The sequence below is a fragment of the Myxocyprinus asiaticus genome, chromosome 19 (assembly GCF_019703515.2).
Source record: "Myxocyprinus asiaticus isolate MX2 ecotype Aquarium Trade chromosome 19, UBuf_Myxa_2, whole genome shotgun sequence".
NCBI classification, from domain to species: domain Eukaryota; kingdom Metazoa; phylum Chordata; class Actinopteri; order Cypriniformes; family Catostomidae; genus Myxocyprinus; species Myxocyprinus asiaticus.
The window spans coordinates 23,927,956-23,952,649 of record NC_059362.1 but is presented as its reverse complement, the minus strand read 5'-3'; the positions used below and the strand labels follow the sequence as shown (position 1 = coordinate 23,952,649).

General features: G+C 36.9%; 1 protein-coding gene across 2 annotated transcripts in view; it reads right to left on the bottom strand.

Moving 5' to 3' along the window:
* Window positions 1-24,694, bottom strand: part of LOC127409844 (E3 ubiquitin-protein ligase SH3RF1) — a 115,824-nt gene that overhangs the window by 15,989 nt on the left and 75,141 nt on the right. The window contains exons 3-6 of one of the 2 annotated variants that reach the window (XM_051644729.1): window positions 23,731-24,006; window positions 22,350-22,445; window positions 17,254-17,565; window positions 5,108-5,218 (exon numbers count right to left, since the gene is read on the bottom strand). In XM_051644729.1, the coding sequence (XP_051500689.1) occupies window positions 5,108-5,218; window positions 17,254-17,565; window positions 22,350-22,445; window positions 23,731-24,006 (795 nt within the window). The remainder of the gene's footprint in view (window positions 1-5,107; window positions 5,219-17,253; window positions 17,566-22,349; window positions 22,446-23,730; window positions 24,007-24,694) is intronic. The other variant, XM_051644730.1, reaches the window with a different exon arrangement.

The following is a 24,694-nucleotide window of genomic DNA, read 5'->3' as shown; positions in this document are numbered from 1 at the left end:
TATCCGGTGTATTTCAGCCTTTATAGTTAAAAGTTCCACACTATAAATCAAATCTTTTTTTCTTTTTTTTTTATCCTTAGTTATTGGTATTTTGGTTGCAACATAAACTCTCTCTGGCCCTCCCCATCACAGGAAGGAAAGACAAAGAACATTTAATATAGTCTACTAATTTTAAAAACTTTTTGCAGATTAATTGCTTTTCTTTCAACACATTATCGTATCAGCAAAATCCAATATTTGTCAACCTCTAATTTGTATTTATTTATATAATGGTACATAAACCAATTTTAATGTGAAATAAATGTGGAAAACATGTCTTGAGTATTTTAAACTTGCATTCAGCCTACCCTGTTTTACTGATAAGCAATGTTAAGCCCATGTTGAATGTGTACCCCTGCCTAAGTAGGAGTCTGTGATACATGATTTATTTCGAGATAGTGTGGATTTGTTTTGGGATGGGTATACAGTATCAATTTTGTTCAAGTCTCAAAAAAGGTCTTAAAAAGGTCTTAAATTTGATTTAAAAAACTCTGCAACAACCCTGCTATCAAGTATCTTGTATGCGCTGGTCCTCTTGTTTGCTCTGCTAGTATAAACCGATCAGCCACAATATTAAAAGCACCTGCCTAATATTGTGTAGGTCCCCCTCGTACCGCCAAAACAGCGCCAACTCGTATCTCAGAATAGCATTCTGAGATGCTATTCTTCTCACCACAATTGTACAGCAGTAATGCGATTTACTGTAGACTTTGTCAGTTCGAACCAGTCTGGCCATTCTCTGTTGACCTCTCTTATCAACAAGGCATTTCCGTCCGCAGAACTGCCGCTCACTGGATGTTTTTTGTTTTTGGCTCCAATCTGAGTAAACTCTGAAGACTGTTGTGCATGAAAGTCCCAGAAGACCAGCAGTTTCAGAAATACTCAAACCAGCCCGTCTGGCACCAACAATCATGCCACGGTCCTAATCACAGAGATCACACTTCTTCCCCATTCTGATGGTTGATGTGAACATTAACTGAAGCTCCTGACCCATATCTACATGATTTTATGCACTGCAGCCACACGATTGGCTGATTAGGTAATCGCATGGATGATTGTTGGTGCCAAATGGGCTGGTTTGAGTATATGTGTGTGTGTGTGTGTGTGTGTGTAAACATGTTTATACATTTTAATTCATAGCAATATTTGTAAGAACCTAAAAAAAGTCTTGTATTTCTTAACTCCAGTGTGCATCTATTTACGTTTTAATCTATTACCACCTCTTATCGAACATGGGATAGATTCTATTTCAGTCGCTTGAAGGGAGCTATAACTGCAATGGCCAGCTTTCCTTATAATGTTTTGCCTTTATATAGAAAATTGGAAGTGCAAATGGCATATCTGTGTTCGACCACTTTCATTTTGAGCTTCCTTTTTGTTTGACCAATAAGAAAATGGCCACATTTACATATCAATTTGAAGACAACATAGGAAGAATTAAAATTGATGAAAGACTTGATTGGGTTAATTTGTTTAAAAAAGCATCAGTAAAACTATTTGTTTTAACCATGTTAATGCAGTTATTGCAATCCCCACAAATATAATTGCCTGCTGAGGGTCTCAACCATATTCTCTTTTCAGGAGCAGGGAGATAGCTACAAACTACCTCATCCCTGATAGTAGGTGCACGTCCGTAGCTGACAGATGCCATTTCCTGAAAAGCAGCACGAAGAGCACTATCGGTATTGACAATATCCCAATTAGATTTAATAATTAGTTTTATTTGTGCTGCTTCACGACTATAGGCAGTCACTAAATGCACACGATTATTTGAGTGCCATTGTTTTGTTTTTCTTCAGTATTTGGTCTCATTTAATAGATCTGACACTGGTGAAGGTAAGAGTCTGTAAATCATATCCCATCTGACAGAGCCTAAGAAACATATCACTCAGATGAATTTCAAAATCATGCTCTAAATCACAAATTTGTTTAAGGTCAAATGCTATATTTTCAATCAACAAAGGCGGATGGAGGCTGTTGGCTGAGGATATCTGTTGGTTTTCTAAAAATCGGGGTATGTAAATCACCATTAGGAGTTCTGTTTATTTTCAAATAAGAAAATGTATCTCAAATACATATTCCAAGCTCAGTTTCAAATGATTATTGATACCATTAACAAATTCATGAAAAGTATGAAGTTCTTTTTCTGAACCTGACCAAATCAAGAAGACATGAAGATAGAAGATCCATGAGTTCCCTTTTCATCTTTCCAAGGGATTGGAAGTCAAAGGTTGATAATACAGCTGTCGTTATCCCTCCTGAATATACTGATCTTTTCCAACAACAGCACCTTTGTAAGATTATTGTGTCTAGATTTTTGTTTGGCAAAAAGCTGATCTACTTTTTGCCAAACAACAAAGATCTAGACATCACAATGGAGGGACGACGACAGCTGATGCTTTTTCAAACAAAAACAAACACACACACACACACATACAAATCTTTCATCAATTGTAATTCTTCCTATGTTGTCTACAAATTGGAATGTTTTTTTACATTTTTACATTGGTCAAACAAAAAGGAAGCTCAAAATGAGAGTGGTCAGATACAAAAATGCCATTCATACTTCCAATTTAATATCTCCAGGCAAAACATTACAAGGAAGCCGGCTATTGCAGTGATGGCTCCCTCAGAGTGACTGGAACAGAATATGTCCCATGTTCGTTAAAAGGAGGTAAAAGACTAAAACATCTACTACAATGAGAAACGTATTAAATATAAAAACTCCGTGGCACTACGTTGCCTGGAGTTTATGAATAAATAGATTTTACACCTTTTTTGTAGGTCTTTACAAGTATAGATATGAATGAATTGCTATTTTAGTATATGTATATACTGTATATTTTATTATTATTATTATTATATTTGGCTTGTGTATGTGGGTGTGCATTATTTTTGTTTTTGTTCAAGTATACAATTTGTTGGTTATTTTTTTATTTACTTCAAATCGGAATATTTGGCAACCTTAGAGCCAGTTTATGAGCAACTCCCACTTGCTAATCAGCTGTTGATGTTTCCATTGATGGCTACAACTACATATTTTGCCTCTTGTAACTGGGGAATTTTACCCTGATGAAGGCTTTTTTTCATCCATACCACGTGAGTGCCTCGGATTTTGTAGAGATCCCCACAAAGTTTGGACAAAACCAAAAAGTCATAATCCCTCTGACTGTGACTTTCCAGCTTGTGTGTTGGTTGCTGTAAATCGGGTATTTTGGCTGTGGCAGGTGTTGTGATTGGTGGATTTCCAGCACGGGCTAAACGTCTGGCTGAGAAAGGATAAATTGGTTCCATATGGACTAAAGCACACATCTGCAAACAGACTTTATGAGCCCAGTGGCACCACTATTAAAACATCTCTCACTCTATAATGCACAGTTTTGGTAGTTTTGTTGTTTTAAAGGACTAAATAGATGTAAAAAAAAATGCAGACAGGATAAAAAAAAAAATAAAAAAAAATAACAACAATTTTTTTCTGTTTGGCAAGTTAAGATGTGCCAAAAAGTTAATTTAGAATTATCCTATAATGCTCTAGCACTGCACATGTATAACATATTTGTATTAATTTATTTGTCTTTTGTGTTAATTGCTTAATGCAGATTTATTGCAAATGGCAAAGTTGTAAAAAAAAAAAAAAAAAAAAAAAAATCCCTGTTTCTTGACTTATATCTTTGATGTTTTTAAAGTTGATGTAAATTGCTTTGATGCTTTTAAACGTGATCGACTGGATTCAGAAAAGTGGCCGTTACATACCAGGATGAAGGCAGACTGAATGTGAGTTTGCTAAATCAATGTCTAAATAGCTATTTGGCTATAGGTTAACATTATCCAATAGCCCATGTGGCATATCAGTGGAAAGGGAAAGTTATTTCAGAGGAAGAGCAAGTTGTTACATTTTATTCAAAAGTTACGGATTACTAAGACCAGGAATTTGCATAAAGAAAGTAAATAGGGTCTGTTTTGATTTCAAGTTGACTTTAAAATCACCCCACATACAGAGATGAGAGGCAATGCACACTATATAAAAACAATACATTTAAAACAAAAGGAAACAGTACCCACCACGCACACACATCAATCTCAGCAAGCCATTAGTGTCCAGCCTGAGGCAGACACTAGTCCCAGAAAATACTGTGTGCTTGTGTTGATGGAGATAAAGGGCTATCAGATGGCAAACTGTCATGTTTCAGAGTTACTGTTTGAGCTGGAATGTGTATCTGGTTGCATGTATATGTATATGAGAAATAGAGAGAGTGAAATGGTTCCTTTTTCTGTTGCTACAATAGTGTAATGAGTTTGTGTTTGACACTCTGATGATGCTCAAAATGAGGTAATCTGCTTGCCCAAGGAGAAGTTCCTTGTGTAGGATTCTCAATTAAGCACTCAGGCCAAGCTTTTGAATTTGCATGCACAACAGCATGAACACACATGCAATGTGTAGAGTTGTGGTTGACCAATATGGGTTTGTCAATGGCTAATGTAAGATCACTCTCTCCAACTATTAATTTAAATGTATATAATAAGAGTATATAGTAAAATGAAACCTTTCAACTATTAAGCTTAACCTGAATTTTATAAGTCGTTATTAATTTTAAACTGACACAAGGGGGAGCTCACAATTCTGTTAAATCATTAAATCAATCACAATGTACTATCCACACATCCCCCACCCTTTATATATTAATTTATTAATTTATTAAATAATTTAGCTAATTTGATTATGATTACAGCCCTGATTAACACAATTTACATTTAAATCCATTCCAAAGAGTGTCCCTCAAAATCAGCATAGAAAAAAAAAGAAAAAAAAGAAAAGAAAAAAAAGTCTTTCTGGGCCTGGTTATTACAGAAAATCTAAAAATGTCAAATATCGGACAGTTATTTAGTCTGGCTGATATATTATTCGACCAGTGGTGTCAAGTAACAGGGTTTAGTCTGAGCATTTATATACAGGCAAGGTCTCCTGATACATACAGGTCAGAAGACTGTAATTATATTTGTAAATAAACAGAGGACGATGAAGATCTTTGATATGCTGTGTCACTTTAAAGGACCTTTTCGGACTCACCACTGTAATTGAGGCATAGCTGGTATCCGGGGGAAACGTGAAAACTGTCGCTGTGGTGACAGGACTACTAGGTGGAGGAGTAACAATAAGTCCTGTTGTGCAAATGTGAACCTAAGAGAAGACAGATGACAAGGAATGACGTTTAATAAAACAATTCCTGATACTCTATTGTAACATCTGGGAAATGAAGGCATATTTAAGACACAGTAAGATTCTGTTCTGCTCAAGGGATGACACAGAAAGGCATACAACTGAGCAAAATGTGGGAAGATAACCACACACATATGTGCACCTGACAACTGATATTAAGACCAACAAACTTCAATGTAAGGAGACATCTGTAAAACTGACTGTACACACAAACACGTTTACTTTGGTCCAATTCAATTCCAATTCATGCCTGAAATCAATCCACCTCAAGACCAACATTAGTGGCCTAAAAATGTCACAACCAATGCGAACATTTCCTTGGTGACTTTAGTCACATGTCAAACTAACATTTAGCCTGAGTGGTCAGCTGGGGATGCATGAGTAACTAAACCGCTTAATGATTGGCTAATAGAGACTATATGAGGCCCTACGTTTGTATAAACTAACGGAGTCACAAATCAACAATTAAAAAAACAGCTTTAAGCCCAGACGTTTTCAGAAAATATTATTAGCACACTTCAAAAACAAGACATGCATAGACCAACAAGTGCATCTACTAAGTGGGGGTGGTGCATCTTGTGTATTTTATATTAAGTTCTCAGATGTTGGGATAACAGGGCTTCACACAGAACCTACAGAAACAAACACACAGTTTCAGAATAAACAGAACCTCTGAAAGACACAACAAACAAGTCAGAATCAAAGAGATTTGAAGGTTCAAAGGAGCGCATTGTAGAACTTCAAAAGAGACATCTGTGCTGACACATTCAATAACTAGAAAAAGTCAGCTATCTGAGAGCGTCTTTTCGAGGGAAAACACTTAAAAGTCTGTGCTTCAATTCATCACATTCACTCAGGAAATAGTCTTCAGACTAGAGTTGCCAACTTCAGCAAAGGAAAATAAGAGACATTCTCAGTTTGTTTTAGGAAAATAAAAGGACACTATTTCTTAGGCCACGTCCACACTAATGCATTTTCGTTTAAAAACGCATCTTTTTCACTACGTTTCGGCCTTCCGTCCACACTGAGATGGCATTTTTGTCCAGCGAAAACTGAGCTTTTTGAAAACACTCTTCAAAGTGGATACATTTAAAAACACAGTCTTAGCACTGCAGTGTGGACAGGGAAAACGGAGATGACTAAAAACGTAATGACATATTTGTTGTCATGTGACTCAGTCATGTGCTCCATTAAACCCAAAATAATCAAAATGGCGGCCCATGTTGTAGCATCGTTGTTGTGCCTGTTATTCACTTTGATAGAGTTGTTAAAGATGAATGTTATTTTGTACAACCTTCCCATTGCATTCCTTCAAAGGTGACAGGAAGTTTACTTGGAATAGCTGTCCATCGACGGAACACGAGGACATTTGCGTTTCAGACTATACATGGAACAGCTTTTTTCTGCATGCGCAGTAAGGGGATTTAAGCATTTTCATAAGTTTCAGTGTGGACATTTAAACTTTTGGAAAACGCTTGAAAACGGCAGTGCGGCCAGAGAGCATTTCTAAAAAAAAAAAAAAGCAGTTTTCAAATGTATCCGGATTAATGTGGACATAGTCTCATCATAAATGTCATTTGACATTTAAGTAAACCATTAGTAACAGGTGAAAACTTACCATATTGTAAACAAAAACAAAATGAAACAGTCACGGTCTATGCCTGCAGCCATGTATACGAGTCACTGCTATCATCTTTCCCAATTTCTTCTACGTTCTAATCTGTAATTTCACTTACATGCAAAACTGATTCAAATTCAATAAATACTGAAGCATTCTCATACAACCCGCTTTCAATATGGATATTATTCAGTTCCTTTAAATACAGGCTGATTCTGTATTATATGGGACGCAGACAAAATAAGTCCTTAAAATTCTGCTCCCTATTCCAAAAGCAATGTACAAATCTATGCAGGAGAAAAAGAGGCCCAAAACAGTCCTTATCTGAAAAAAGACAGACATAATTATACAAAAATGATAACATCTGCAATTCACTTTCAAGTTTGATTCAATTTCCCGTTCTTTCCTCTTCTCAGCACCTGCAGGATATGTAGCTCTTGAACGTTTCTGCATATTGTATGACTGTCCTGGGGTGCTGTTTGTCATCAATGACATTATTATTTTTTCTCTCTCCACCTCAGATCCAGATTTAGCTTTGTACTTCGCTTCATTACCCAATGCCAATTAGCCCTAACAACAGGTTTCACCATCTTAGCCTCTACTAAATTCATTACAATTCATGAAATGGACATAAGAAAAAATTATATAAAACCTGTAACAACTTACAATGAGCTTTACTTAAAGAATGAAGGATTCTTGTGTGTGTGCACAAAGTGGTTCCAGAAAGGATTTAAACAGTAAAGACACACTTAAAAATGTATGCATTTTATTACTTTAGATCATTGATTCTCAACTGATTTTGCCGCAAGACCCAGATTTGACGTTGAACATCAACTGGTGACCCAAAACAATAAAAAAATTGTTTATCGTAGTAAACAAAAAATGTCTTTAAAATCCAACATTGAACATGAAACATCAAAAATGATTACCTACTGTTTTATGTCACTGTAGATTTGTTCATGGTTTTTGAATATGGGGGCTTGTCAATCAACCTATCATTGTTGGCATCTACCTAATTTGGCTGGGTTTACCAAGTTAAAGGCACAATACCAAAGAGTGTGAATGGATGGACATCATTTGATGTCAAATAAAAGATATGGGAAGCGTTTTCTCATTTAATTTCAAAAGAAAATTAATAAAAAAGGTAATTTATTGCATGTATGTGTCTCTGCAAACAGTGTATGTCGCACCCTACAAATTCAATTCAGTGTGAGTGATTTGCAACATGCTGGAGGGCACACAAACACTTAACATATATTTTACCACTATTATGAGATCAATGATTGGGTGAAATAAGCAGTGTACAGGGCTGCATTTCCAAAACAAAGGACACACCATCAAAGCCACTGGCCTAAAATCACACATTTACTTTGTCGAATACATATATATATATATATTAATCTTACAAGGCCTCTTGAGGGTATCAAAGAACTCTCAAGTATTCAGATTTGATTAAGGGTTTGAAATCTGAGCAAGATTTTACATTGCTGTCGATCTCACCATCTCATTTGCTAAAAGTATATGTACGCCCCTTTCTAATTAACAGGTTTGGCTTTTTCAGCTACAACCATTACTAACAGGTATATAAAATCAATCAAACAGCCATGCATCTCCTTAGATGAAGATATTTAGTATAATGGGTCATACCAAAAAGCTCATTGTCTTTCAATGTGACACTGTTATAGGATGCCACCTTTCCAACAAAGGTTGTCAAATTTCTGCTCTACTAGACCTCACTTGGTCAACTGTAAGTTTTGTTACTGTGAAGTGTAAATATCTAGGTGTAACAACAGCTCAACCCAAAGAGGTAAGCCACACAAGCTTACGAAATGAGGCTGCTAACTGCTGAAGCATATTGTACATAAAAATAGCATGTCCTCAATTGCAACACTCACAGTTGAGTCCAAACTGCCTATTGAAGCAACTTATTGAAGGAACTATTCATAGTAAGCTTCATAAACTGGGTTTCTATAGCCCAGCAGCTGCAAGAAAGCCTCACATCAAAATGCACAAAAAGCACATGCCATTGGACTCTGGAACAGTGGAAATGTGTTCTCTGGAGTGATGAATCATGCTTCACCATCTGGCAGTCTGATGGAAGAATATGGGTTTGGCGGATGCCAGGAGAACGCTACCTGCATGAATGTATAATGCCAACTGTAAAGTTGGGTGGTGTAGAAGTAATGGAGTGGGGCTGTATTTCATGATTTGGGCTAGGCCCCTTTATTCCAGTGAAGACATATCTTAATGCTTCGCATACAATTATATGCTAGAGCAGCGCTACTCAACACGTAGCCCGTGGGGCCGCATGCAGCCCTCGAGATATTTTTTGCCGCCCACGTTATTTTGACATCATCAAAAATAGATTTATCAATATGTGTATGATTTGTAAGGTGCCCATTTTCAAGAATATTTACGGTAATTTTCTGTATCCCTAAATCGAGTTAAGAATGTAACAAATTAATAACACAACAGGATATTTGAGTATAGCTGATGTTACAGGAGAGTGGCAGTCAGTATGCAAGCAGCCAAGCACTAGCTTCAAAACATGCGCATGCTCAAGAGTCACTTATTACAGTGCAAATCTGTGTCAAACCCGTTTGAATAGCTCACCATATATGCATGATCATCACAATAACAGAAAAAGTCATAGTTTATCCAGCAATAACGGCGTTGAGACGTCTTCACACAATTGATTATTCATGAACTGCATTACTTCATAGCAAAACGCTAAAGAGGGTGAACGAATCCTAATGATTTGTCACTGGAGCATTTTGGAGTAAGTACAGGAAACATATCTCTTGTTTTTGAACATATCTCAGGTATGTGTGATGCTGAACATTCTTTGTCTATTGTTGACAGCGTCTTTGACAGTTCCTTAGGAAAATTAACCATGGTTTTATAATAGTAATTACAAAGTAACCATAGTATTTGTAGTTAAACCATAGTAACCACAAAATTAACCATGGTTACTACAGTCATGGTTACTACAACATTACTATAGTAAAACCATTGCTATTATATGAATGCAATATTACTATAGTTAAACCATGGTTAATAGTAATCAAAACCATTTGTGCCAAACAGATTTCTGCCAAAAAAACAACAACAAAAACATTACTACAGTCATGGTTACTACAACATTACTATAGTAAATCCATGGTTTCTGCCAAAAGACCATGGTTATTACAATCATGGTAACAACAATATTACTATAGTAAAACCATGTTTCATTTTTGTAAGAACTGATTATATCTGTTTTCTATATTGCAATAAACGTAGCGGAAAAAGTGGCTCTTTGAAAAACTAAAACTAAACCACAAGGAAATTTAACTGTAACACCCCTAATTTATATTTTATACTTTAAAAATGAACTCTCACTATAAAATTAATAATATAAGAATTACTAAAATTAACAGTGCAGCCTTCAAGGCTTTAGGGGCCCTGTTTTGCGGCCCCTTTGCTTTCCAAAGTTGAGTAGCCCTGTTCTAGAGACTTATGTACTTCAAATGTTGTAGCAACAGTTTGGGGAGGGCCCTTCACTGTTCCAGCATGACAATGCCCCTGCGGACAATGTGAGGTCCAACAAAATTATTTACGGAGTCTGGTGTGTAAGAACTTGACTGGCCTGCAAAAAGCCCAGGCCAGAACCCTACTGAACACCTTTGGAGTATTGGAATGCTGACTGCGAGCCAGGACCCATCACAACATCAGTTTCAACCATGTGAAGTAGGTTTCTCATATTTACCACTTCTATTCACTTCTTACTATATTCCTAGCCCTTGTTCCCTACTCTCATCTCCATCTCATCCTTCCAAATGGCCTCTTCCTCAGTTTTTCCTTTCTCTCCCTCAAACCAGAAGAATATGAGGGAGCAATTTTTGTTTGTGGTTTATATATTCCAAGTGTGTCACAAAAAGCGTGTAAATCGATACATCATTCTCTAAAGAGAACATAACTGCTACCACACAGGAGGGGAATCACTTTACAGGCACGAACAGCCTTTTATGAGATCTGGAGTGTCTGGTTAATTATTAGCACTAAAATGGCCAGACAGGAATGTTAAAAACAGCATGAGAGAGAACGTAGGCATGCAAGAGAGGGACAGAAATGGAGAGAGAACGATAGAGAGGCAGAGAAAAGAATGGGGGATTGAGCCAAACTATGTTCGGAAGAGCATACCACCATACTATGTTTGCAGCTCTTTCTTGGCTTGTTATTTGATCGGACTGCCAAATGTTGAGACATTTTTACACGAAATTGAATATGATACCTGGAAGGCAATTGTTGAAATAAACATGCAATGTGATGAGGTAATGTGACAAAAATAAGCATACTGCTGTTTGAAATGTTTGAGGAAAATGCCCTACTGTTTTATTTTTGTAAAATAGCTAGTATTCAATTACAAACTTATTACAAGTAACTAAATTTATATTACTGAACATATATAAACATGAAACATTAGAAGGTGCCACATTACAGGTCAGTCATATGAAATAAAAAAAAGACACTGAAACTTTATCAAACAGAATTGCAGTGAATTGCAGTCTGCAAGCAGAAAGGCTATGAGAAGTACAGAGAATAAAATAGTGAGTGGAAAGAGAAAACAACAGTGATGGATGAAAGTATTTGCTGCAGTACATGAAAGGTAAAGGAAAAAAAAAACAACTGGGACAAAAAGGAGAGCCTAATTATAGACTCAAAAACAGTGCATATGATAAACATTCTGGTTACACATACAGGAAATGGTCTGTGTCCTGTGTAAATACACTGGGTAGCGCTACAAAACAGAGGGTTTGGGTATAAAACACTGTCCTGGTTCCATATTAACACACATGTTAATGTGTAATAATACTCATGTTCATTAAGTATTAACACTTACATATGCTTCCTCATTCCATTGGCGCAAATAATTCACTCTCATAAAACACTATGTCAGGGTCAGTGTTCAATACACCCTGCCTGAACTTCTCCTTTATTAACATGAAAACAGATCAGCACAAAGATACAACCGAAACTATGACTAAGGTATAACATGTCTCCTATTGTTTTCAATGTTTTGTGCCATAGAAGTGTGGAATGAGGACTTTACACAAATGCAGAGAGGTTATCAGGCAGGTGACGGCTTTAGTAGGAGGCTATCATTGAGAAACAGTCATTTTTGGCAATTTTCAGATTTTTTAAAATGTTTGTTGTTGGAGTGGGAATCAGCAATGACCTGGCGATACGATAATATATTAATATCTGTTATACAAAAATGTGATGTGTTGTTTTTATCATTACACAAAAACTCTTGCAGTTTAGCTCTACGAAGAAACTGTACAGACATTCATACAAAAGAAACCAGAAAAAAAGAAAAAGAAAAAAAATTCACAGAGGGTAAATGGGACATGAAGCAGGTCAGATTCAATCATACATTTCCCACATAAGCACCAAAGCCAAACATGTCTGGAACCCATGCTAACCACTAGGCAATCTTTAAGTGTTCTTCTTATTCTTTATTTCACACTTAAAAGAACAACCAAGGACTCTTTCAAAACAGTTTAACCCTCAGAGACCCAGCATAGTAGAACTGCAATGTTTGCTTAAAGGAATAGTTTACTCAAAAATTATTATTCTCTCATCATTTACTCCACTTTTGGGAGAACTATTCCCTTAAAGCAATTAAACAAAAATATAATAATTATTTAATATGGATAAAACTACACATTACAATAGCTCACACTCTGAACTGTATCTCAACAACAATATTGGCATGAAAAAATGCAAATTGACTGTCAGAGCTCGCTGAAGTCACACAAAAAGGAAAAAAGCTAGTTGACACAATTGTTAACACTTTTGAAAGCATGTTTTTAGCAAATATTTGACCTGTAATATTTTGTTTTCTAAATTCCCAACATGTTTACTGATGTAAAATATTAACTTTCTTAAATCTGAGAATTGTTCTAAGAGTAGCAAAAACGCAACGCTGGGCATTTGTGGGTCAAGCTTTTTATACATTTACACAGTGGAGCCTATGCAATAAATCACATATAAATTGTTCTAAATGATTTTCAGCTATTTTCTGAGCTATAACATTATTTAAAAATCTTTGTTTTATGGTTTTCATGGTATATTAAATATACTAAATTACACAGATATGAATATAATTATATTGTTTTGATTATACAAGCAAATAATTAATCAATATCAATAATCATTATCATTTTTTTAATAGTCAAATTTCTCTTTACTGTCTTTACTGCTTGTGTTGAATTGACTGCTGTGAATTCAGAACTTCCACTTCCTGTCCAAAAAATGTTTGCAACCCTTAATGTCGGTCATGTCTAGAAGATAACCCTGTTTAACTTAAGTCTTGCGAGAGCAGCATGCGATGTTCTCACAATGTGTTTATTGTGTTTATTTGGAGTTCTACAGAAATCCTACTCCTAAAACTAACACTAACAGTAAATCTAACCCTAAACCTAACCTTAGTAACAGCAAATTAGTCTCTCGCAAGACTTAGGCTGCCGGGTGATACCTTCTAGACACAGCCATAAATGCCCATCATTGTAAGTGATTGGTGGTTTTGTGTGTGTGTGTGTGTGTGTGTGTGTGTGTGTGTGTGTGTGTGTGTGTGTGTGTGTGGGTGGGAGGGTTTGATGTGGTGGAGCGCTGTCACGCATCAGTGATTTCAAACGCTCGGACAGACTGTCGGACTTTGTGGAATGAGGGTGGAGACAGGGAGACGGAGACGGAGACAGAGAGAGAGAGAGAGAGAGAGAGAGAAAGTGCTGACAGAACAGGAGAGAACAGTAAGTTGGTGTGGAAAAGCATCAGGGCTCTTGAGTATAGGCAGGATGTTTGACAATGCTTTCCTTTCCTCTCAAGCTATCATTTGCAGTTGTTTCACAAATTTCACCATTTGGCATTTACCTACTTATGTGCATTCCCTCAATTTTGTAAGACAACCAATATTCTCATAATCTCAACATAGACTATGTTCAAAATAACAGACAACCATACTATTTCTACTGTTCCTGCAGTTAATGGCATGCACAGTATGTGCATTTTCTATATGCATGGAATACTTGAATAACCTACTACATTTCACAAAATGTGCAATACTCAACAGAGCATAAAGCAGCACAGAGAACTGTGTCCTACAATGCAATGTGCATGGCTTGACCTTCAGTTTACAGTGTGATGAATGAACAAGTAATTCAAGCTGTGGTTTGTGACAGATTATTTGATTAGACTGCCAAAACTTTAATTAAAAAGCCTCAATATCAGTTTAATTTCCAAGATGACAACTCTCACATGCAACATGATTAGGTAATGTGAGGTAATGTGACAAAAATTAGGCATACTACTATTTGAATTTTTATTATGAAATACTGCCTACAGTTCCAATTAGTATTTTTGAAGTATAGTTTGCATTATACAATGTATCCTCCACAGAATTCAGTAAATAGTAAGCTAGTATTCAATTCTGAACATTGTCAATGTCTCTCTCTATGCCTCTCCTTGAGAGATTTATTTGAATGAGCTTTAAGGTCAATCAGCTGTGATGGTCACACTATATTAATTATTTTTGATCTTCTTAATTATTCCAACTGTACCAGAAACAAAAATAACAACAAACATAGTGATATCTAATGAAGAATGACTTAATGACTTCAAGGATGTCAACAGCACTCACATCTTGCCCTGCTCCTAGAAAATTAGGAAGCCTGTTGTTTTAGTTCTTTTGTTTAGGTTCTTGTCACACATGCTTTGAGACTAGACACCAAAATTGAGTCAGATTAGGGTATTAGTGAGAGTCAGATTTAAGATTTACCCTTTTTCCTTGAGTTTATCTTTAAATACATCTTTGCAGATTCTTCTGTACTTTGTGTTTGTGTATGTGTGTGTGTGTGTATATGTGTCAGTTGCTAGTGTTTGGGAGTTTGGTGCATAGAATGGTAGTCAGAGGGTTACAGATTGCTGGGCAAACTAAGAAGAAAGCAAAATCTCTCGCAAGGTATTGTTCTGTATCTTGTGTAATTGGAAGCCAAGCAGTTTAGAGGAGATGCTGTTATTTATATCCATAAGTGAATGGAGTATAAAGTGTTCTGGTTGTTTTAAGATGTATGAAATGTATATGCTGCCTTTGGTAATGCTTGCAAATTTGATCTGTGGTAGTAGTATGTCTCGTGGGTAAATATCAAGACTTGTGAATCATCCCATATTTGATACCTGATGTGCTTGTATCTTCATGGTGTTATCAAATAAAGCATTAAAATGTGTGTGTGTGTGTGTGTACTTGGGGTGTGTAACCATGGCCACATCTGGAGGCTCTCATCTCCATGAGAGGCAGAGAGAAGATGTCCTTATCTGCACTCAGTATCCATACTGTCAGAGTTCACTGTCATGCTAGAATAATAACCATGGAGAGAGTAGTTTCTCCCCAACTTCCTCTCCTTTCTATTTTATATATCTTCACTGCCAGTCAAAGGTTTTTGACACACTTGACTGAATGTATAAATCTCATAAAAAGGCTTATGTTTAAATGCTTGTTTTGGAGACAAACAAACTGGGTCTACACATGCATTTCTTCACAAAACAAAAATGTGAATTACTATATTTTAAATGGATGAACTGGACTGTACAGTAAATTAAAAGGGAACACATGGAAATCCTCAAATACTGTTTAAAAAGCACACAGGTTGATACCTTATTAAGTTGTTTGAGAGTGCCCAGACTGTGTAGACTCTAGGCAGGGGGTGATGACTTTGTAGAAGTTCGAATATAAGAAAGTTTTGATTTGTTTAAAATTTTTCGTCACTGTATAATTCCCACACTTCTAATTTTATTGCATAGTGTTGTGGCTTTACCATTATTCTAAAATTTGGAAAATAGCAATAATAAAGAATGAGTACAAAACTCCAAACCTTTAACTAGTACCGTAGTGTACCTCATGTTTTCCCATCACAATTCACCATCTATCACAATGCATCTATTAGGGGTGTGAAAATGTATCGATGCATCGCAGTGCATTAGTCTATCAAAGAAATTTCGATGCATCGATTATGGAATTTAAGAATTGATTATTACTATATTAATACCAAATGTGACTGTCTCATATTACACAAACTTTCTCAGAACAGACACGGAGCGGAGCGGAGCATGTGAGATTGAAGGGAAAGCACATTTTGAAATAAAGAAAGTTTATGCTCCCGAGTTCCCCCCGTAAACCTACATAAGATAAAATTGATGGATGGATGTCGGCTTTCTGTGTCATTATTCAAAACTGTCTGCATCCATCTGACAAAAGTTTATTGTTGTTGCCTTCTTCCCTGATTGTGATGTATTATGTTAGCCTAATAGCCTATTGCCTATCTGAATTAAATGTGTTATATTTCCATAAAACGTTAAAACACAAATAGAACTTAGCTTAAATAAATGTGATAGGTGGGCAGCATTGGCTCTGAACAAAAACACTCATTCATTCATTCATTCTCTTTACAGTAGTTATTAGTGAATGCTAGAAAATAGGGAGCAATTTCAGACTGTTCTGAAGGGATTACAGTCACCTGTGATTGGTCAATGACACATGGCAGCCGTGAAAATATAAAGAATTATTATTTTTCGCAGTGTGTGCCGCAAACATTCCTGCATGAAAATGCGATTGGATTCTCGTAAACGAGCTTGACAAGCGGAGGTGCCACCGTTTTGCCGCCTCGCGCCTCTCTCCCAATCGTAAAATGAATAGGGAAATTGTTTATCACATACCACAACCGCCTTTACACACTATTAATAGACAGTTTTTTAATCAATGACCCTGCTTGATTTAAACATGGATCTTATCTGCCTGCACATGACATTTCATCTTTAATTATTGGTGCAATATCTTAACGTTACATGATATGCAAGTCTATTATGCTTATTTAACTGTTTACTGTCTGTTTGTGCGTGAGCATCAAGTCATTACATTGCATCTGACATTATGTTATACTGTATTACTGTCAGATATCTATTATGCAAGCAACATATGTACCACATTATGTTTATATGTAACATATTCATAATATCTATTGTGCATATCATGTAATGCATTTTTTGTTAATATATGCAGCCACACATATAAGCCAAACCTCCTTGGTCCTAAATGCATCTGTGACTCTGTTGCTCAAGTCTGGTGCATTTCTGTGCCATCTAAATTAAGAATGATTAGTAAAAACTATAATTTTTCTGCATATTTTTGGAAAATAATTATGAATTGTTCCAAAATAATCGAATCACCAAATTTCATATTTCACGATGCATCGTAATTATTAGGTAAAGAATCGTTATCGAATCGAATCATTGTCAGAGCAAATCGTCACACCTAGCACCTATCCATCCATCACTCTCTCACCTGTGAAGGTGCACTGGAAGAGAGGCCTCCGCTGAGTTCTCCAATTCGGGCCGCTGCTGTAGGGTTGGAGGAGCTGACCAGAACTGGGCCGCTGATCTCCATGGAGTGTCTCTGGGGTGGAGGGGCTAGACAGGGCTTATGGGACATAGTCAGGGAAGTGAAGGAGTGCCGCTTCTTACTGTTCTTCTTCTCCCCAGTGGCCTTCTGGGAGCCATTGGCCTGGGGGCCCGAGGACGAGGGGCCTTCACTGAAGTCTCCTACACCTTCTGATGGCTTGTCCAGTTCTATGAGCTGGCGCGCTGCACTGTTGAACTAAGAATGAGAGAGAGAATACACAGTTTTGTTTTTATTAGATAATACTACTTGTTTACTCCATTTGCTCAATTTTACTTTGGCAATATTGTACAGTTTTTGTCATGCCAATTAAGGAAACTCAAATTAAATTTAATTGAGAGAAAATGTTATTGTATAAACAAATATTCTATTCTATTTCCTTTTTTGGCCACTTTTTCTTTAGAGCAGCGAGATGACAGAAAATGGAACAAAGAGTGGGAACAAGAATGGGAAATGTTGTGAGGCAGATTCAAACTCACACTGCCCACTAACTAAAATAGCTCAATGTGACAGAGCATATGTATTAATCACTAGGTCACGGCTTCCACATTTCTTTTAAAAATATAATAAGAAGTGGCGCAGATGAACAGTGTAAATGAAGAGAACGAATCCCAGTTACCATGACCGTGTTTCTGTTTCCCAATTTCTTCTTTTTTCTATGTTATTGCAATTTTGCCATACCAATAAAGCATTTTAAACTAAAGAGAGTGAGTGTGAGAAAGAGAGAGAAATAAGTGAAGGACAGAGAAACGAGGTGAAGCACAACAACAATGTGAAGGACAGAGAAAGTGATGAATCTTTAAAGTCCCTGTAAAATGCCTTGATGAGCGCAATTCGATTTGGAGTTTTGACATATTTCCTATTGAAACAGGAAGTGGGGGCAGTGATATGTCGAATGACACGTCCCGTTTTTTAAATAGCCAATATGCTTTAGTTTAAATCCACACACACACACATATCCATTTCCATCATGTTGGTTATGTCAGAGCTGCTTACCAGGAAACTTGAGAAGCTCTCTCAATACTGGCCAGCTTTTCCAGATACTTGCGAACCAAACTATCATCTAACTACCAACATTAATCCATAACCAGCCCACAAACGCACACAGCACATTGTGGTCTTTGCTTATAACGAGGCTTGTGCCATTAAGTCCAATGCAGATGAATGAGAAACAAGCAAGTAAAAGATAATTTATGCATGTTTTGAATCACAGTACACCAAGCATAAAGAATTAAGAACACTTACTCTAGCTGAACATCCCAAGAAACCTCCGGCTGCACAAAAAATATAAATAAACTCCAGCAACTTTCCTCAACTCCAGCTCCCGCATTGGTGTGTTACATTCAGAAGTGTATATGCCTATGCCCTATTCCCTACAAAGACAATAACCCTCCAATGTGAGAGCTTCAGATGGCTGAAAGGTGATAATGGTCAGACAGAACTCACTTTTTTAAGCATTTTTTATTGGAAAATAAGCTGTTTGGAACGATCCTACAGCATTGATTGTGCTGCCTTCAAAGTGCCCTGTGGAGGCATGATCAGTGGCAGTTAGGACACAGCCAGAAGCACTGAACAGTCATAGGGGGAGGGTGCTTTCTCGTTGTAAAAAGCATTTGATTGGACAAGGTTTCTCAACCTCTATGTGATGTCACTGATGTTTCTGAGTCTTTTTAGCCAGAAGAGAGAGACTGCAGATTTGAAATGCTAATATCTTCTGAAAACTAATTTTTTCAATGTTAGAATTACACTAGCATATACAGTAGATGAACTTAAAGCTAACAAATGTGGACTAAAAGCAGCAATACTTCAATTTTGATTTCACTGGGTTTTCAAGCAACGGACAGAATAAGAAAAAAAAAAAAGATACGAAGACCACATAGTTGAATAAGTGAGATCGTAATGGGACCTGCTTAATTTAAATGGGCTACATGCATCAACAGTACACAGCAGAAAAAAGCAAGAGAATAGAGAGAGAAGAGATCAGTAAAAAGTGATGGAAAGAGTTCAAAGACTCAGGGATTCTATTGGTGTCGGTGTACAGTATGTGGGGCAGTGGGTGTGATGGAACTGCAGGCCACATTCTCTTTCATGTGAAACTACAATCAAAGCAGGTGAGCAGAAAGGCTCCAGCTAGTGACAGAGTGACACACATTGCCACTGGCGATGTCCTCACTGCCTACTTATACAAATGAGAGCAACCAATCAGAGCACTCACATGAAGAACCCTGGAGACCTGCAGGTGAAGACGTTCATCTGCAGGTCTCAGTATAGAAACACACTGATCGAGGCCAAGAGGATAAATTGAATGCTGCTATAGGGTACAGTGCTTAGGTAATGCATTCTAGTATTTTTTTCACATAGCCTATATTTTATCTATTAACAGTTATGCTCAGTATTTTTTTCTACTTAAAATAAAAAAAATAAATAGTACTTTTGAAAAATATGTTTAAAATGATGAACACTCACTTGTGAATACTGCAATTATATCAGTGGCCTAGTAAAGGCTGTTTTATTAATTATGGAGATGGGTGCACCCTCATGGGGGCCGCCATGTTGAACACTATTTTATCAGTAGTCCCACTGGTATCTGGCTTAACTTTTGATTAAGGGATACATTCATGATGCACACACAAATATGTCTGCAATTAGGGTATTTCTACAACGGCACTGATAATCAATCTTTTGTTTTTAGGTGTCAGTATTAAGTCAAAGACCTCCGTCATATCAGCCAGTGAGATGGTCACATAGTAACAACAAATCCCAAAATTAAAACAAGAAAATCAAAACAAGGGTCCTAAAAACTGCTGTAACTTCATATAATTCACTTTGAATGGAAATGACCATAAAATAAAAGCTAGCAGTCTGCACTAAAATTCAATATCTAAAAGGCACAATGTTTGGATTGTTTAAAAACTACAAGATTGCAATAAGAGCTGTATCTTATTGTAGTAAGACAGGAGGTGCATCCCAAACAGCACACTTCTGCACTATTATATGCCATTTTGTAGTGTAGTAGTATGTAGTGCAAATAGTAGGTTTACACTGAAAATGCAACAAAAACTAAGTGTACTACGAGTATACTGACGATGCACTACTTCAACCATCAAAACGGAGTGTGGCTGTTGGACACTTCATGCACTCAGCGCTGGCGGTGTTACCTGGCTGCATTGCTGGTCTGACAAAACAATTGTAAACATTAGAGAATGTGGCAACTAGCAAAACTTCTATGAAGACAGCACCTTACAAATGTGAGTTGAATGTTTTACCATCACCCTTGCTGTGTGAATATGTTCATTATTTTAGATATAAGTGTTAAACTGAGTTGCAACACAGCACGTGCATTTGAAACGTCACTTCCATCAGCTGTTAATTGGCGAATGCTTCAGTGTAGTAAAAAACCGTTAAGTGTTCCATCTGGCACAATACAACACTTTATACACTACATGGCTGAGTGCATTTGTAAGTGCATAGGTTATAGTGCGTCATTTGGGACACAGCTAGGATTCCCTCACTGTTTGACCAACAAATTTCCAGTACTTCCCATTATTTTCCCATTGTTTGTGATTACTGGATATGGATTTTTAGAAATCCTTTTACAGAGATTGCACAAACAAAAAGCAATTTCTAGCAAATTAAATGCTTTAGAGCTTAGCAGAACTAGAAATATTAAATTTGTTAATGACTTCTTCATTACTTTTATATTTTATTTCCATGATTTGAAAAATGTACTACTGTATACATGACAGCCAAACATGCATTATTACAATTCTAAGTCACTCTTTGAAAATATATAAATTTAGTGTGGCAGGATGATGACATGGGGACAGAAAAACTTTCAAACACCTGAGTGTCACATTTGATGTCACTGGTATCAGAGATGACCTTTTCAAAAGCATTCACTTGGAAAAAAGTCTGGTTTGGAGAAAATTGCTGTGGCTTTTGTATAAGCTCAAAGCCTCAGCCCCTCTCCTCCCTCATCTTCTCGCTCTGCGTGAGAGAGATGCTATTTGAGAGCAGGACTATTCTGCTATTTTTGAATGTCTTTTGATGGTTATTTTCCCCACAGGTTAGACACGTAGATGGTGGAGAGCTCATACTGGCTTTGCCAAGGTTCAGAATGGTTTGCACGTACATTTACAGGAGGGATGTTTTGTGCTTTTTGAAAGAAGAGACATGAGCTGTTGTGTCTTTGATGATGATGTGCGTATTTTATGTGTGTTTCAAAATGATCACTTGCGTCAGAATGATGAACAAGATGATGAGAGTTGAATACAGCTCAAATTTGGGCAGCACATTATTGTCAATTATTTTTGTTTATATTGTTATAGCAATTAATTTTGATAAACAAATGTCATCAATTTTTTTTAGACTACACATCCAAAACAAACTGAAATTTTTAAAGAATGACTTCATTGATGTTTCATACTTCAGTAAATAGAGACAAAGCTTTTCAAAAAACAAAGCTTTTCAAATTTTGAAAAAATTAGAAAACTAGCAACGGACATGTCTGTGATTGGTTTCAATGCTCAGCTGTTATAAACAGAAATTCTTGACACAATGGAAGTAAAGGCTAAATGGAATGCTGTAACTGACTCTTTTTGAGATTAGTTGATTATGGCAGCTGTAATAGTAATCTCGACTATTTATTCAATTGTGCAGCCCTTGCTAAAATAATAAGCAACAATTTAAGACCTCTTGGAGACCTGCATGTTTTAAGAGCTTTGTGACATTTCAACAAGAGTAGAAACAAGGAAATGGTGGAGGTGGACAGACTGGCAAAACTAAAAGGATGTGACAATGACAAAATGCCAACCATGAATACTTTAGGGAGATAAACCTTTAAAGGGATGAGGATAATCTGAAAGGTTCCCAGACAAAAGCGCTGCAGAAGAATACATTTGCACAACTAAATATAAAACATTAAACGTGAAGACTTAATGGAACAATGACAGGATTCAATGCACATACAGTATATGACTAACCTCTACGTAAGAGATGGGGAAGATGCCAATCTTATCTCCCAGCATCCCTTCGGCCCAGTTCTCATCCACACGACGAATCACAGTGAGAATATTATCCTGAGGGCAGACAGAAAAAATTATGCGCTCTCTGTTATTCAGCCAGAAGCCTTTAAAACAAGCTGTTAACAAAGTTAACAAGAGGCACTTTATAAAATATAATGTTCAACTCGAGGCATCAACATTTTTTTATAAATATTTTTTTTTTAAAGAGCACCTATTATGGTTTTTAAACATGCCTAATTTTGTATTAAAGGTCTCATACAATAGATTTACATGCATACAAGGTCAAAAAACACTTTAATTTGCTCATTATTTAAATTGCAGCATTACCTTTTTTTCCCCAGTGTCAAAAATGACTTCAATTATCTGTCCTAAAGGATTCATTCTAAACTCCTCCTTTCAGAGAGCCTACTCTGCTCTGATTGGTCTACCACTTTGTGTAGTGTTTGAGGGCGGGTCAAAGCTGTTTGCGAGCAGCCGGTGAAGATCAGAGGCGGGTTTTTTGTTACCAAATTACATAGGTTAGTACAGGAAGTAAGTCTGGAATTACTAACAACACGTTTCAGGTGTTCAAAATCGGTTCTTTCTTTTGGGAGTCAGTAACTCCATTTGTCATGCACTTTGATTTTTGAAACTTTGCAGACTTTTTTACATTCACAAACAGCTATAACACACTACATGAAAGGTAATATTTGAAAAACCATAATAGGTGCTCTTTAAGAAAATCTTTCCAAAACAAAAATGGTTGTAAGGGAACTCGTGCTGTAAGCAAAATAGTTTATTTTTCCTTTTTCAACAAAAGCATTAAATGAATATTATAATCATCTAATTGTCACCCACATGTCCAGGGCCACCGATAAGGGATAAATTGACCTTTTGTCCCGCGATTAGCGGGAGACGCGAATATAAACATGAAAAGGCATACAGCAAAAGCCATCGGGGTAGCGCACGTTGATGGAATAACTATAATGCATTCCAAGTCACATGGACAACTTTTATGGTAATTATTTTTATGGATAAGAGAATGCTGTAAAATGTTTTAAATCTCTTTTTTTGTGTTCAGTGTATGAAAGAAAATCAAACAGGTTTGGAATATGATGATAGAATGAGGGGTAAACTAGCCCTGCAAGAGAGCTGCTAAAATCACACATGCAGTAGTTTGAGAGCGTGCTGGCTTTTGGGAGAAGAAAGAGAACACTAATACATCCTGTGGACTACTAAAGGGACATTAACATTCATTCATTTGTTAATGAACTTGTGGATGAGTGAAGATGTGTGTGTGAATGGGACAGTAAAGATGAATGCCAGTGTCAGTGAGTCTTTTCACTTGACCAGGTTTCACCTTTGAGAATGGCAAGCAGTCTTTGTCAGCCTCCTTGTCTTTGAGTTCAAAGTCGTACAGGGCCTTGCACTGTGGTGGCGGCTGTGGCAGGGGTTTGATGACCTGGACAAAGTTAGTGGGGAAAAATCCATGGACTCCACCAATCTCTCCATGGTACCAGTTTTCATCCACTTGCCGGCGAAGGATGATTATGTCACCTTTGCTGAACTTAAGGTCTCCAGGTTCTTTGCCATCGTAGTTATATAAGGCCTTGGCACAGGGTAGCTGAGGCACTCCCTGCAGTAAAGAGAGAGAGAGGGATGGTTACTAAATGTGAGTTCACTTTCTTCATTGTAACTTGTATTCATGAATAATACAAGATTAGCACTCAAAAGCACATTTATTTTTCAAACTCACAGGACAGGCAAGGGTGACCATTCAGAGAGCGTGAACGTGTGTTGAGTGGAGGAGGGTGTAAAGTGAAGGCAGCGATTCTATAATAAACTCTATGCTACAACTTTTTAAAAAGCCTATACGCAGCCAGCTTTGGAGGCTATCACAAACTATTCTTAAAGAGATAGTTCATCCAAACATGAATCTCATGACATTTCAAACCCGTTCGGCTTGCTTTTGTCCATGGAACTCAAAAGGAGATATTAGGCAAAATGACTCACCATTCATTTTTGCAACTTTTCCTCCCATGCAATAGTGACTGAGGCTAACATTCTGCCAAACAACTCTTTATGTTCCACAGAAGAAACAGACATACAATCGGAACATTAGAGTGAAAAAACAGCATAGTGGTGGGCGATATACCGGTAGACATGATCAACAGGTTGAAATTTGACAATAAGGGCAAAATCACTCCTGAGTGGCAAGAAATGTTCACCTCATTCTATTAATGTTACACATATGCAGTACACATTCTATTGGAGAAATACAGGAGGACGGTGGAGCAGCTTCACGTGAGACTGAGAGAATTGAA